This window comes from Schistocerca americana, chromosome X, assembly GCF_021461395.2.
Source record: "Schistocerca americana isolate TAMUIC-IGC-003095 chromosome X, iqSchAmer2.1, whole genome shotgun sequence".
NCBI lineage: Eukaryota > Metazoa > Arthropoda > Insecta > Orthoptera > Acrididae > Schistocerca > Schistocerca americana.
Window position 1 is genome coordinate 602828239 of NC_060130.1, and position 16999 is coordinate 602845237.

At 44.8% G+C, this 16999-nt stretch overlaps 1 protein-coding gene across 1 annotated transcript in view; it reads left to right on the forward strand.

Annotated features, from left to right (window-relative positions):
• The window catches only part of LOC124556683 (dimethyladenosine transferase 2, mitochondrial), a 50984-nt gene extending 35526 nt beyond the window's left edge, over nt 1-15458 (forward strand). Inside the window, exons 6-7 of the mRNA XM_047130650.1 lie at nt 14738-14895; nt 15058-15458. Coding sequence (XP_046986606.1) covers nt 14738-14895; nt 15058-15337 — 438 coding nt within the window. The 3' untranslated portion in view covers nt 15338-15458. The remainder of the gene's footprint in view (nt 1-14737; nt 14896-15057) is intronic.
• The last annotated feature ends 1541 nt before the right edge of the window (nt 15459-16999 follow it).

Sequence of the window (16999 nt, forward strand, 5' to 3'; positions counted from 1 at the left end):
CCATGTTTTATGTCCTGGGATGATATTTAACAAAAATTTGTCACACTCAGCCTCATAATATGCAAGCAGTTCTGCGCAGATGTTCATTCATTGCTCTTGATGGTCTTGTGGTATAGTCCAGATCACAAATGATGGCAGTTAATGGAGGTCGAGTCATGGATGGGGACTGCATTGTTGACAGTTCCAAGTGACAGTTGCGGTATGCATTTAAATGTGTTTTGCCCATGAACAAAACATGTATCCTGAAAATTATGTCTCACGCGTGGTTACGTAGAATTCGTCACATGCCACCACCATCAGTAATGACAACTCATGACAAATGAAATAAAGATTTAGTAACTGACTAGCTAGGATCACGTTTAATGCTTGCAATAGCTATGACATTCACAGCAGAGTACTCTGAATACTACAGAATGTTTTCTGGCTGTCGGAATTTGTGTGATGTAAGTGCACAGAACAAGCTGAAACTCAACCATCATTTGTGACTCCAACTTTAGGTGACAAGGAACTCAGCTGGCACACACTTTTGAGTACCCAACTAGTGGATGAGTGTTTCAGCACTACCAACAGAGACATCCAGTTGTGCAGTGAGGTGTTTGATTGTGATCCATTGATCATCCCAAATGAGTGTGTCCACTCCACTTACCAACATTGCAGGAATCACAGCTGTGTGTGGTCGGCCAGCATGCAGGAGATCGGACAGGTTTGCGCGACCTTGTTGTGATGATGACAGATACCTCACCCAACGAGTCACCTTGCTTTTTTTCACTGCCAGATCTCCGTAGACATTCTGCAACAATCACCTATGAATATCTGCAATACTGTGATTTTCCGGTAAAGGAAACTCAGTGATAGCTCTCTGCTTAGAAAGTACCTTTGTTACAGACACCATTTTGAAGGCTTCATGTAGTGCTTTCACCTATCAGAACTTCATGAAACTGTAAGAGTTTAAGTGGGAATATTCCATGATGCCCTAAAACAAATTCCACATTTTTTCAACCAAAATTGGCTGAGAAAAAAAAGTGTTGCCTTACTTATTGACTACCCCTTATAATTCACCCATTATCAAGTTGGATTAATGTAAGACAGAGAGAAGATCCAAACAAGGAGCTGTTACAGTGTAAACTTTGGCAGCTGGAAATATCACACTTATTTTGATATATCGGGCTATTACGCCATTGTCAGATGAATATTGTACTGAAACCAAACATGTCATCCCCATCTGCTGAAGACATCTTCAAGAGGATTGTAGCTTCTTTGAAGGTCTGAAGCACACCTGTCTCACTACTGACTGAAGTGAAATTTCAACCACATACTCTCGCCCAGAGGTGTGACATCACATGTTTTGAATACTTGACCACAACTGACAGTTGTCAGTTGCTGTCATCTGCTGTTGCCATCACCCCATTGTGGAAGACTCGTACACATCTTCTTCAGCTCTGGAATCCAGGTGTCATTCAATTTTAAACCCCCTTCTGCCCGATTAAAAATATTGTGATGTTTAGCAGTTGCCATGGCCTCCCCTCCCACTTTTATAAAAAATGTGTCCAGTGGTTTCCTGGCTGCAAAGCATGTACCACAGCAACTGATCTGTTTCTCCCCTTCTGCGGTTGCCCTTGTGTTGTACGAAGTCAATTTTCAACCATTCTTTTGATAGTGTCCGTGTACACATCCCCACAGTTACACAGAATTCTGTAAATTTCTTCTTTTTCCAGCAGTTTGTAAACATCCATGGCCAACTTAAGATGTTCCTGTATCTTTCAGGTGGGTTTGTAGATCATAGCAACATTCCGTTTTATCAGGATTTTTCCTATGTGCTCAGTAATGTCTTTAATGAACGACAGGAAAATCTTGGATTTCACAGGCACCTATACATTGCTATGGGACCATTTCTGCATAATAAAAACATATCATCTACATAATGGCACCAAATATAAACTGCCAACAAAAAACTGAATCCATGGTTCCATCACAAAGGTGATATTTTTGTGTTGTGGAGGCATGGCAGAGAGGAACTAGGTTGTTTACATGCACATCTCAATAAGATCAATACAAAGAGTCAATTTAGTACGGAAGAGAAGGTAAATGGAAGATTACATTTTCTTGATGTGCTAGTCTTCAAGAAAGAGGATGGTAGCTTTGGCCACTGGAAAGTGATACACACAGACCGTTACCTAGACCAGGATTCAAATCACCATCCATGACAAAAGCAAGGTGTTATAAAAAGCATTAGTGGATAGAGGAAGGAAGGTCTGTGAACTGGATCTGCTCGATGTGGAATTGAAATACCTCACCAGTGTGTTGCTCAAGAATAGATATTCATCCCTTGAGATATAAAGAATGTTAAGACAACCATGAAAAGATCATAGCGGTCTACAGACTTCTGTGGAATGCAAGGTTTTCTTGCCATTCATTAAAGACGTTACTGAACACAGGAAAAATCTTGATCAAACGGAATATCGCTGGAATTTACAGACATGCAAAAGATACAGGAATGCCTAAAGTTGGCCAAGGACATTCATAAACCACTGGGAAAAGCAGGAATGTACAAGGACCCGTGTAGTTGTGGGGGCATGTACATAGGTAACACCGGAAGAACAGTCAGAAAATGAATAGAACGATACAAGGGTAACTATTGAAGGGGAGAAACACACACATTAGCTTGCAAAACATGCTCTGCAGCCAGGAAACCAGCAGATCTGCTTTGATAAAGGTCAGGTACTGGCAGCCACAAGCCGATACCATGAAATACTATACAAGGAGTATCAATAGAAATTGTTAAAAAACCCAATATTTTACTTAGAAGGCTCGGAAGGAGGAGAGTGTAAATCTGAATGACATCTTGATTCCCTTGCTGAAGCAGATGCGTACCAGTCTTCCGCTGAGGGATGACAGCAACCGACAATGGACAATTGTGGTCACATATTCAAAACACATGATGTCACACCTCTTTGTGGGAGCACTTCAGTTAGTAGCAAGCCAGGATGTGCATTAGACCTTCAAAGAAACTACAGCATTCCTTGAAGATGTCCTCCACAGATGCGGATGAAACATTGGGTTTAAATATGAAATTCATGTGACCACGGCATAATAGCCTCAATATTGCTGTTACACACTTCACCACAAGTTTGTAAAATTGGCAATGAACTTCAGTGGGAGACACTATAGGAGAGGCACTGTGTAGTATGTAGTGACTTACTCACAAAAATTGTGAGTGCTCACCTTTCAGTTTACATCTAGAAATATATGCTTCAGTTGTTCCAGTACACTATATATCCTCTGCCACACAGAGACATGAGCCGTGCATCAAGCCTGTGCGGCCTGCCTGGGACTGTAGCCACGGCTGCCAGGTGAGCCTCGACTTGCACTGTTCGGTCAACCGGTGGAGCCGCACTGAGACCCGCTGGGCTGTGTGGTGCCCCACCAGAGCCCAAGTCCGCCCGGGAGCTGATGTGACTCAGCTGCTTGTCAAGTTGAGCACCCATCAGGCACTACACTATTATGGACGTGAAATGAAATCTCTGTGGCCCGTTTGCAAGCAGTTTTTTACTTCACACAGTATTTACAGATACAGTATTTTACCTCAGGTCTTATATTAAATTAACTGATGGCTGTAACATCAGGAACAAGAGGATTCCCTAAACCTCCTCCATTGCTTGTAACTGGTAAATCAACAAATTGTTACATGCACGTGAAAAAACTCTGTACCTTATGATGCATTGAAAGTAGGTAATTTTTTTTTTAAGGACATCCTACCAGTTATCGGAATTTTGCAGTACTGTGTGAGGAAATGGCAAGTATTTAGAATGTTTTATTGATATACAAGGAAATTAGGTGGTTATTTTGTGGCAGAACTGTTCTCGTATTGTAGTAAGTGTATCTTTTTCTCACTAGCTACACTTTTCCCTGGGCACAGTCTGGTTTCAGATTGTGGCTTATTTGGCAGCAATTTTCTTAAAAATCAACAGTTTAAATTTATTACAGCAGGGACCATACGCACATATTTGTACTGTGCAAGACCATACTGAATTGTTCATTAAAAACCTTACAATTTGGGAAAGCTGTTAGAATTCCAATGAAATTTAGTGCTTTGGTACTCTTCGTGATTTCCTAACAGAAATTCATCTGTCATCAGACAAAAATGTCAAGACTACAATTAAATAACATATGAGAGGACTATTTCCATGCTCTGTGTAGTAGTAACAGTTGGATTCACAATCTCTTGGAAGAAACAATAATTTTAGAATCCACATTAAGTGTAAATTAAAATGAGCAGCTTCTCAAAATCTCCAGTGACTTTAAGTTATAAAGTGGTAAAAGCTTTGTTACCTTTTTCATCCACAAATTTGTGCAAAAAGACTTTTCCATGTTACAGTTTTATTAAAAATAAATAAAACAACAAACTTCTCGCTGAAAGTAATTTTGTAGTTCCTGACTTCAAAGTTATGTGCCTTGCAAAGCAGGCAGATCCTTCTCATTAAATTCCAAGAAAGGATTGAGCCAGTTAATTCCATAATGAAAACTTGTAGGTTAACAGAAATATGTAAAATACTTTAGTATTGCCTACTAAACTTACTCATTGTATTAAAAGCCCCTAATTGAAATGCAAACCTTATAAAAGCATTATGGCGGTTAAACCATTTGCTTGGAATTCAGTTATTTGCATGTTACAGTAAATAATTAAAAAAGAGAGAGGGGGGGGGGGAGGCAGGGGTTTGCACATATCAGATTTTTGCGAAACAGTGTCACATGTCGAAAAAGTTTAGAAACTGCTGCTCTTAGGTATCTGCAAAAATATATATATGACACTGCAGTTGTACGAAGCAGCCCCTAAATTATCTCTTGGGTACAAATATATTTGTTAAAATTTAATGCTGAAATAGTGTAAGAGCACAAACTACAGACAAGAAATACATACAAACTTTATTGAAAACTTTCTTCTTCAAGTAAATAAAGAAATATTCCTCTTCTCATAATGCTATAACAGCCTCCTGGAAATTTATTACCAAAACAAGGCATTAACCTTAGAGGTTTATGATAGTGAAAATAGTGTGTTATGGAAATGAATGTAAAACTTACATTGCTACTTTAGTGCACCATAAGTAGGTCATTCACATTTTCCAAAGCTATTCTATTGCATTTATTGTGAATAACAACCACAGCTCTACTAAATATCCTCTCACTAGAAGCACTAGACACAGGTTTACATAGAACTTCTTGTGCCTCTTGCAACGGTCCAGGATAAGTTGTTGCTCTTGATTTCCACTTCTCCTGAAGTGAAGTGACTGTCCCTGATCTAGTTTTCCCATTAACAGATACACGGGAACTTAATCGACAGTTTCCTCTTCCTCCTCATCCCAAAGCAAGTTTTGAAGGCATTGATGGTGAGGCTTCATCCTCTGTATTACATTCTGAAATTAATACAACATTCCTGCATGGAGGATAAATATGTTATATCACATAGTTGCTAATAAATTTGGTGCAGTGTTCACACAAATGTACATCTTTTCACTATCATATGATCAAACTTAAATTTGCTTAGCAAACCTACATAACATTGCATTTACCCTGAAGTGCACCACACTTGAAACATGGGTGTGGATGGCATGAAGTTCCTCTTTCTTTGTTACTGAGAGTTGCTTCATGTGATGTGCCTGTGGTACTAGAAATAATGCAAGCAAATGCACAGGCTTTATTTCCATTTTTTCACGTAAGAAATTCAGACTCCATGCTTTCAGCAGTGCTATTTCGTGAAAATAATTGACAATATTGAGGCACACTGTCTTCTTCAAATATAATCTCTTATCCTGTTGCGGGTATTTAAAATATATGACCAAAAATTTAAATTTTATGTGGTTACATATCCATTTTTCATATTTGTGTGTTCTCATCTCACTGTCTGCTTCATTCTCAGCCCAGTGATTCTGTAGTTAGTACACATATGGCACAACCAACTACAGGTTTGGGGGTTGGGTTGTTTGGGGGAAGAGACCAAACAGCGAGGTCATCGGTCTCATCGGATTAGGGAAGGAAGTCGGCCATGCCCTTTCAAAGGAACCATCCCGACATTTGCCTGGAGCAATTTAGGGAAATCACGGAAAACCTAAATCAGGATGGCCAGATGCGGGATTCAACCGTCGTCCTCCCGAATGCGAGTCCAGTGTGCTAGCCACTGCGCCACCTCCCTCGATAACTACAGGGTCGGACCACTGTTAACTTTCATAGCCTCAGTACTTCTTGAAATACTTCAAGAAACTGAATGAATTTGTCAGCCACCTGGTAATGCCAGCTTTTGAAAGTGTATTTTTCCGAATTCACATAAAACTTCAGCATTTTGTTCGTGCTGCAGAAACATAGATTTTAGTATGACATACAAATTATTTCAGTGAGTACGTACATTCTGCTTTATGGTAAAACTGCAACTGTGAGTTTTTCATATGGCCACTACTTTTTAAATAAGTTGCAACATTTTTTTGTTGCTTTCAATGACACTTAAACATTAGGACTCTATTCCTGCAACCATTTATCCTTACGAGTGTGGTGTAGAACAGTGCTAAGGGAGTAAATATTACACAGAAGGTGACAGTAGTTCTCAGTTGCCTTTTCCACATTCCCCCCCCCCCCCCCCCCCCCCACAAACACACACCCACACACACTTGGTAATGAATGTAACCCTTAACAGATGGCTTGCAAATATTCCTAACTTCCGATGTTAGTTTTTATTTCCTCCCGTATATTTATAGCACTTTTCTCCACAACAGGTGGGAACTCTACTATAAACAGTACCCTAATTTTCCACTGCAACTATCGCAAGACTGAATGCATAGTTAGTATCAAATAATGCATTTTCGTGTATGTGTCTGTCAACATGTCAGCTGTACATGCGCATACACCCGTTCTCTATATCCTGCAATACGAGGAGCCACATGGTATTCATCTTCTGTTCTTTTAACAATGTGAGAAATTGTTGATGTGTGAGGAAGCACATCTCTTCCACTTGCAATACGGTACTGTGCTCCTAGTTCTATCAGTATCTGTGCAAGATCTTGAAAGCCTTCCCCTGCAACTATGTTGAATGGCCACAGACTTGTGGCACACATTCTTATGCACTTGTTCAGGACAGCGGATTTTGCTGATGCTGGAATGTTGCTATTATTATTGACCTGATTATTAGGAGAAGCTTTTCAGGTATTAAAGTGTCGTAACAAGGGTACTGGTACTCCCAATGCGGACAGCTAATAACATACAGCAGCCACTACAGCCTGCAAAACCTACAGATTTACTTTGATTATCTACAACCTGTGTAAAAATTTTTCCTGTCATGCTATCTCCTGATTTCTTCAGACGAGTGTAGTTCCCTTCTCCAATTTCAAGGAAACTTCTTTTTCTCTTCCACACATTCTCTAATCATTGGGTGTTGGGAGGAGCTTTGCTGTTCAGTGTGTATTTCTGACATAATAATAATAATGTATGATAACTGAAAAGCACTATCAAGAAAAACAAAACAGTTGTGAGTCGCCTACTCTCTGACCACTTCAGTGTCTTGTACTGAACTGTCTCCGTACGGCTGCATTACTTGGTCACATACAAGCAGATTTTAGCAACAGAGAACAGATATTTCCAGTGGATTCTGGAACAGCTGCAGTCCCTGCCTCTGCGTCAGTGGAGCCTCGACGTTGAGGCTGTCAGGTGCAATTCTCAGAACTGCTGATCTGGCCTCATCAGCTGGGTGTACACATGTGGATTTCTACAGCAACAGGCCAGGCCACTACCAGGAAGTCTCTGAGTTTTCCTGTGATTTCCACATGACAGCAAGTTCTAGTTGCTTCCAGTATGGTGAAGGAGTGACCATGTCAAAAATCTTATAAAATGGTACTGCAAAAGGTTGTAATTGTGGTAAATGACCCAGGAACATTACAAAAGCTAGAATATAAAAAAATAGGACAGAGGAAGTGCTAGATGAAACATTTATAGACAGTAATTCAACTATGGTCCAAAGTGCAATAAAAACTTAGCTACAAAATTTGAGATAAAGTTTCAGAAAAGATCTTAGGAAGGCGAATTCCTTAGAAAGAAGTGGTAAAAGGAAAGGATGAATTGTATAAGCCAGTAAAAAATTACTTGTACTATGTTCAGTATTGTATTTCTCATCCATTATTTTACAAGTATTAAGAGCTATTTCGCTTTGCAGAGGATCAAGAACATCCTCCTCCTAGCATGTCAGATCTTCACAACTGTCAAATGATTCAAAATGCCAATCTGCTCATTTGTGGCCAGTCATTCCCAGTGCTGTTTGTTTCTCTGTTGCAATGAGCCTTGTAGATTCTCATGCTTGACCAGGTAACCAAACAATCAGCGGGCCTCAACAATGCCTTGTGGCCCACGCGCTCTGTTCCCAATACAGTTGAGCCTGACTACTCGTGCTGCAGGTAACAGAACAGAGTGGTTGGCCACGGATGTGTTGCCACATGATGGCATATAGAATAGCTCTGTTCCCAATACAGTTGAGCTTGACTACTTGTGGTGCAGCAACAGAACAGAATGGTTGGCCACGGATGTGTTGCCACATGATGACGTATAGAATAAGTCCCTCCCTGCGGGTCCGGGGTAAGAATAGGCCCGAGGTATTCCTGCCTGTCGTAAGAGGCGACTAAAAGGAGTTTCAACCGTTTCGGCCTTCTATGTGATGGTCCCCCTTGGGGTTTGACCTCCATTTTTCAAAATTCTACAGAAGTACGAGCCTTTTGGGGAAGGACACCTTACATGGTGTACCACTGGTCCTAAGTGCACTAAGACCTTGGCACTCAGCATTGCACCGGCGTTGTCACCATACCCATTATTCCTCAAATTGGGCCTAAACGCCTGATGGGTTGTCCAAGTTACGCCCATAGTGCATCTCCATCTGCACCAGCGATCATGATGGACTTTCCATGGCACCAGAAATCCAGCACGGTAGCCAGCCCGTTGTGGTGGGGTCGTCATGTACCCTCTAGGTTGTAGCCCCCTGACAACACAGGGATCGTACTGCCGATACCTGAGCTGCACCCTCCCCACGTTGGCCAAGGAGTAGATGCCCGTCTCCTTGGGGCATCAGGACTCCCGGCAATGGTCATCCTGCCAGGTGGCCCTTGCTGTGGCTGGGTGGCGCCCGTGGGGAGAGCCCCTGGTCGGAGTGGGTGGTATCGGGGCGGACGTTTCGCACATGAAACGTCAACACGTATCAGGTCGCTCTGCGGCCGAGTCTTCCAAAAGAAAAGGTACCGTTTCTAGTTCTCGTTCTCCTGCCCTTTCCCCCTTGGCCACTCCATGGGAAGAGGGACAGGCCCGCCGGCTTGGGGCGAAGTACTTCCCCCGCTATTTGGTCTGTTCTCGAACAGATGGGGGGGACGTTCGCCACCTCCAAGCCCATGTTCTTTGTTCAGCACATTGAGGACGTCTTCGGGGAAATCGAGGCTCTCAGCAAGATGCGATCAGGGTCCGTTCTTATCAAGACAACCTCTGCCACACAGTCGGCGGCACTCCAGGCGTGCGACCGCCTAGGGGACATCCCAGTATCCATTGTCCCACATCTGGCACTAAATAGGACGCAGGGGGTTATTTTTCATCGTGACCTCCTGCTACAATCTGATGAGGAGCTCAGGGCCAACCTGGAGCGCCGCGGCGTGCATTTCGTCCGGCGAGTCCAGCGCGGCCCCAAAGACCGTCGCATCGACACCGGGGCCTTTATCCTCGCCTTCGAGGGGGACGTTCTCCCGGAGAAGGTAAAGGTGATGTGCTACCGGTGCGATGTGCGACCTTACGTCCCGCCTCCTATGCGCTGTTTTAGGTGTTTGCGCTTTGGGCACATGTCGTCCCGGTGTGAGGCTGAGCCCCTTTGTGGCGACTGTGGACGTCCTCTTCGTGAGGAACATACTTGCACCCCACCACCTCGGTGCCCTAATTGTCCTGGCGTCCACTCGCCTAGATCCCCAGACTGCCCCGCCTATCAGAAGGAGAAAAAGATACAAGAAATCAAAACTTTGGATCGGCTCTCTTATTCTGAGGCCAGGAAGAAGTATGACCGCCTTCATCCCGTGTCACTGGCCACTTCGTTTGCCTCAGTTGTGTCCACTCCTTCCGCTGTATCCTCACCTCTATCCTGTCCCCCCTCCGCCTCCTCTGCCCATCAGGGGGCTCTGCCTCCGCCTCCCAAACCCCTCCCTTCCAAATCCTCCTCCCCCGCGGCCCCCACCCCCCCTGCCCCAGGGGCCACCCTTCCTCCTCCTCCTCTCCCCACGCCACCTGAGAAGCGATCCTCTTCTCAGGCGTCCATCGGGGAAACGTTCCGGACCCCAGCTTCCGAGGTCCGGCGTTCCAAAACGGACCCCGCGCGTGAGGACCTTCTTCGGGTCCAGCCCACCATCCCTGTGCCTCCTCGGCCTTCCAAGAAGGCCTCCAAGAAGAAGTCTCTATCCCCCTCTCCACCCCGGCGCGTTTCATCTGACGCTTCATCCGTGAGTCGCTGCTCCCGGCCGTCCTCAGTTTCGCCGGGACGCTCTGCTGCCAGGCGTTCCGCCGGCCTTTTGTCGGCAAATGATGCGGCCCCTCCTACACAATCAGGGCCAGCGGCCGCAGCTGGCGACGAGTCGATGGAACAGGATCCGCCTGCCGTCAGTTGTAGCGTTGTTGCCTCGCAACCTGGCCCTCCGCGGCCATCGAGGTGACCAGCTCTTCCCCGTCTCGTTCCCCCAACTTTTTGACTAGCAATGGCGTTGTTTCATTGGAACATAAGAGGTATTCGATCTAATCGGGAGGAATTACAACTGCTCCTCCGCCTGCACTGTCCGCTCGTCCTTGGTCTCCAGGAAACCAAGTTGCGCCCGACTGACCGTATTGCCTTTTCCCACTATACCTCGGAGCGGTATGACCTCACCCCTGTGGACGGTATCCCAGCTCATGGTGGGGTCATGTTGCTCGTTCGGGACGGTGTCTATTACCATCCCATCCCATTGACCACCCCACTCCAAGCAATAGCTATCCGCATTACTCTTTCTGCTTTTACTTTTTCAGTTTGTACCGTCTACACTCCACCGTCATCTGCTGTTAGTATGGCTGACATGATGCACCTGATCGATCAGCTTCCCCCGCCGTTCTTATTGTTTGGCGACTTCAATGCCCATCATCCCCTTTGGGGCTCTCCTGCATCCTGTCAAAGAGGCTCACTCTTGGCGGATGTCTTCAACCATCTCAATCTTGTCTGCCTCAATACCGGCGCCCCGACTTTCCTCTCGGACTCTACTCATACCTACTCCCACTTGGACCTCTCGATCTGTTCTACCACTCTTGCCCGTCGGTTCGAGTGGTATGTCCTTTCTGACACCTATTCGAGCGACCACTTCCCCTGTGTCGTTCGTCTCCTGCACCACACCCCATCCCCACGTCCTTCGCGCTGACTGGGGACTTTACTCCTCCCTGGCGACCTTTCCGGACCACGATTTTCCCAGTTGTGACAGTCAGGTCGAATACCTAACGGCTGTTATTATCCATGCTGCCGAACGTTCCATACCTCGTACTACTTCTTCTTCACGTCGCGTTTCCGTCCCCTGGTGGAACGAGGCTTGTAGGGACGCTATCCGTGCTCGACGACGTGCTTTACGCACCTTTCGCCGCCATCCTACGTTGGCGAATTGTATTGAATACAAACGACTCCGAGCGCAATGCCGTAGAGTCATCAAAGACAGCAAAAAAGCTTGCTGGGCCTCTTTCACGAGCTCCTTTACCAGTTTTACTCCCTCTTCCGTTGTTTGGGGTAGCCTGCGCCGGCTGTCGGGCATTAAGGCCCACTCCTCAGTACCTGGCCTGACCTCAGGTAATGAGGTCCTTGTTGATCCTGTGGCTGTCTCCAACGCCTTTGGCCGCTTTTTCGCGGAGGTTTCAAGCTCCGCCCATTACCATCCTGCCTTCCTTCCCAGGAAAGAGGCAGACGAGGCTCGGCGACCTTCCTTCCACTCGCTGAATCTGGAAACTTACAATGCCCCCTTTACTATGCGGGAACTCGAACGTGCGCTTGCACTGTCCCGGTCCTCTGCTCCGGGGCCAGATGCCATTCACGTTCAGATGCTGGCACACCTTTCTCCGGCGGGCAAAAGCTTCCTTCTTCGTACCTACAATCGCGTGTGGACCGAAGGTCAGGTCCCCATGCGTTGGCGTGACGCCGTTGTTGTTCCTATACCCAAACTCGGGAAGGATAGACACCTTCCTTCTAGTTACCGCCCCATTTCTCTTACAAGCTGTGTCTGTAAGGTGATGGAGCGCATGGTTAATGCTCGGTTAGTTTGGATTCTTGAATCTCGACGACTACTTACTAATGTCCAATGCGGCTTTCGTCGCCGCCGCTCCGCTGTTGACCACCTTGTGACCTTCATCATGAACAACTTTTTGCGAAGGTGCCAAACGGTAGCCGTGTTCTTCGACTTGGAGAAGGCTTATGATACCTGTTGGAGAGGAGGTATCCTCCGCACTATGCACAAGTGGGGCCTACGCGGTCGTCTGCCCCTTTTTATTGATTCCTTTTTAACGGATCGAAAGTTTAGGGTACGTGTGGGTTCCGTATTGTCCGACGTCTTCCTCCAGGAGAACGGAGTGCCTCAGGGCTCCGTCTTGAGCGTAGCCCTTTTTGCCATCGCGATCAATCCAATTATGGATTGCATTCCACCTAATGTCTCAGGCTCTCTCTTTGTCGATGACTTCGCGATCTCCTGCAGTGCCCAGAGAACATGCCTCCTGGAGCGCTGCCTTCAGCGTTGTCTAGACAGCCTCTACTCATGGAGCGTGGCAAATGGCTTCCGGTTCTCTGAAGAGAAGACGGTTTGTATCAACTTTTGGCGATATAAAGCGTTCCTTCCGCCATCCTTACATCTCGGTCCCGTCGTTCTCCCATTCGTGGACACAACTAAGTTTCTAGGGCTCACGTTGGACCGGAAACTGTGTTGGTCTCCACATGTCTCTTATTTGGCGGCCCGTTGTACACGTTCCCTTAATGTCCTCAGAGTTCTTAGCGGTTCATCTTGGGGAGCGGATCGCACTGTCCTGCTTCGCTTGTATCGGTCCATAGTCCGATCGAAGCTGGATTATGGGAGCTTCGTCTACTCGTCCGCTCGGCCATCCCTCTTACGCCGGCTCAACTCCATCCACCATCAGGGGATACGTCTTGCGACCGGAGCCTTCTACACTAGTCCTGTCGAGAGTCTTTATGCTGAAGCTGCCGAGTTACCATTGACCTACCGGCGCGACATACTGCTGTGTCGGTATGCCTGCCGGCTGTTGTCTATGCCCGAACACCCCTCTTACAAGTCCTTCTTCGCCGATTCTCTCGACCGTCAGTACGGGTTGTATGTGTCTGCCCAGCTGCCCCCCGGAGTCCGCTTCCGTCGCCTGCTTCGACAATTGGATTTTGCCCTCCCTACCACTTTCAGAGAGGGTGAGAGCCCGACACCACCTTGGCTCCAGGCTCCGGTTCGTATTTATCTCGACCTCAGCTCACTCCCGAAGGAGGGTACTCCGGCTGCAGTGTATTGCTCACGGTTTGTCGAACTTCGTGCTCGACTTGCTGGTCACACCTTTATTTACACCGATGGCTCCAAAACTGACGATGGTGTCGGCTGTGCCTTTGTCGTCGGGACCGCCACCTTTAAATACCGGCTCCTTGACCAATGTTCCAGCTTTACGGCCGAGCTTTTTGCTCTCCATCAGGCCATTCAGTATGCCTGCCGCCACCGCCATTCATCGTATGTACTCTGCACTGACTCACTCAGTGCTCTTCAGAGCCTTGGGGCTCCCTATCCGGTCCATCCCTTGATTCAACGAATACAGCAGTCCCTCCATTCTTTCGCTGATAATGGCGGTTCTGTCAGCTTTCTGTGGGTCCCCGGACATGTGGGAGTGCCTGGGAATGAGGCTGCGGATGCCGCAGCCAAGGCTGCAGTCCTCCAGCCTCGGCCAGCCTCCCATTGTGTCCCGTCATCTGACGTTTGTGGGGATGTATGTAAGAGGCTTGTGTCCTTGTGGTGGGATGCTTGGTCATCCCTCCAAGGAAACAAGCTCCAGGCAGTAAAACCGCTCCCAACTGCTTGGACAACTTCCTCCCGACCACCTCGGCGCGAGGAGGTCGTTCTGACCAGGTTGCGGATTGGGCATTGCCGGTTTAGCCACCGCTACCTGCTCTCTGGTGACCCAGCCCCGCAGTGCCCTTGTGGTCAGGCATTAACGGTGCTCCATGTTTTATTGTCGTGTCCCCGTTTTAGCCAATTTCGTGTTGTCCTGTCCCTGCCATCTACCTTACCGGATGTTTTAGCTGATGACGCTCGAGCAGCTGCTCGTCTTCTGCGTTTTATAACTTTCACTGGCTTGACCAAAGACATTTAACCTTTTTACTTATTTAATCTGCATCTTTGTCAGGTCCTTTTGATGTCCCCCCATCCCCTTGAGTTTTAGCAGGTTCCTTGTGCTCTAACACCAGTGACTGGGCGCTAATGACCTCAGCAGTTGAGCGCCCTTAAACCCTACCAAAAAAAAAAAAAAAAAAAAAAAAAAAAAGTATAGAATAAGTTCTAAATAACAACTGAAATGTTATTCTAGTGTTCCTACAAAAGTATAGCTTAGATTTTTTTACTGACTCAATTTTCACTTATGTTTCCATATAATTATGCAAACATTTTAAAATGCCACACGAAGAATATAAATGAAACATAACTTTCAGTTCAAAGCAGCAGAGGAAGAATACATGTACCTTGTAAAAATAGTGGCACGCAAAGATTTCTTCGAAAAGGTAGTGCCAGTGGAGCATCTGCAGCCCCTTTGGTACTTCTTACGAACACACATGATGAGTCGCCGCAACAGGATTGTGCCACAACTCGAGTAAGTTGCAATTGTTAAAAATTTTTGGCAATCAATAACGTTAGGTCACTAGACTTTTTTCATTCAACAAATAAATGTATGTAAAATGTGGAAAATGAATACTTTATTATTTTATGTTTTTATTTATATTTCCCTCATCTATCAAAAATGCTTTTTCTGTAGGCAATGGATTCCTGGTTGTGGGCCTCGCCTAATAATCAAGGGTAGAAGTATATTCGACCAGTTTGGTGATTTAAACCCACCTGAACTGTTATCATTATTTAAGGAATTTATTAGTTGGCCTGAGTTTTATCAGAGTAATTTCTTGTCGTCCATGGAAACAAATTTCATGAAGACAGAACTGATGTCAGATGAAGTTGACAGCTCATCACACTACCCTGCTGATGGAGATGCTGAACCTGAACCTGGTGCTGATACCGTGTTACAGTGTGAAGAAACATAGTGTGAAGAAACATAGTGTGAAGTTATGTTATACTTACAGTGTTCATTGTATTTCATCATTGTACACAGAACCCTAGAGATCAAATGTATCTTTTTAATAAAAGAAGTGGAAGATATGTAAATTTGCTGTTGTACAGCACAAAAAATTAAAAAATAAAAATTATGTAACCATATCACCAAAAACCAACAGTATTATTTTTAAATGAAAATATTAAGCCTTTGTCAGAAGCTGAAAAAGAAAACAGGATACAGAACAATAGTATTTACACAGAAGGTTGTAGAAAGTTACAAAAATGTGAAGTCTGAGAATAATATGAGTGTTAAAAGCAGAACAAAATCCAAGTAATAGAATGCAGTAGCTAGCAATCATAGGTAGCAATCCACTAGCGAGATAAATATATTTTAATTCCAAAGAGAACTAAGTGAAAAATAAAAATGTATTTGGAGGAATAGAGGGGATGGTGGGACGGGGTGGGGGGGGGGGGGGGGGCTGAGGTACAGAGAGCAGCAAGGTCATTTCTTTAGTAGTTAAAGTTTTCTAACATTTGCTCACACTAACATACATGAGATAAATGAAAGAAAAGCATCAAATGAAGGTAATGGTAGGTAGAAGAAATGAAATTAGGAGCAGTGACATAAATTTTCAAGTTTGCAGTAAAGTTAATATTGATATATGTGCTGTTTCAGCTGCTTCCATAGCTATCTTCTTCAGGTTTGGTCTTAGTTACTCTCTGTCTGCATACAAACCAAACTGTCCAGGCAATTAGAAATTGATATGTGCACTTGTTTAAGGATGACTGCTAAGGAAGCTGTTAAAATTTTGTGGTATATAACATTAATTCCAATGAAAACTGTAAAATCAATGAATTATTAGGTTTGCTGAGAAGGTTAAATGATGAGCTTAGTGTAAATTTAAGCCTTAAAGGCCAGGAGAAACTAGATTTTTATTAGAAGTTGTGACTGCTCTGCAGTTTCAGTGCATTTATGAAATGATTAGTGATCTGACTGAGTTGGAAGTAAATACATTCTGCGGCACGAGACTGTGTTTTCAGCAGAGAATGTAAAACTGTGTATCATCATTGAGTTTCTTATGGTGGCCATATCAATGTAAAATATTCTGCAGAGCTTACACTTGAATTTATAGACTACTTACTTTGCTTCCCATGTCTGAACAAGAACTTCTAAACTCTCATCTTCCAAAACATAGCAGGTTTAATAGCCTTGACATTGCATAAAGGTACGTCTTTTACTGTGCAAGCAAATTCCGTCCTTGGGCGCATGAGGAAATGTGCAAATGTCTTGTTTCTCTGCATTCACACTATTCATCTTCAGAGTAGTCCCATTTAACCATGTTTGCTTTTTTTGTGACTTGTGCCCATTTATTCTATGCCCTCCATGTACTATACTGCAGTTGTTGCCAAAATGTGATTTCCTCTTTGGGATGCAGGTTCGTATTTTGCAGAGAATCCCAAGTTAGTTTACATATAATATTGTTACACATATTTTTCCATTAAAGTCAATGCAGATTTTTTAAAGTGGCATAGTATGATTTAGGCTGTCTCCCAAATATTTTGGGTTGGAGCGATGACTTAGTCTAATACCTCTCCATTCTGTTTCCAGCTGTCTTCTGGCTTCTCTATTACACAGGTGAAATGCGCTTATT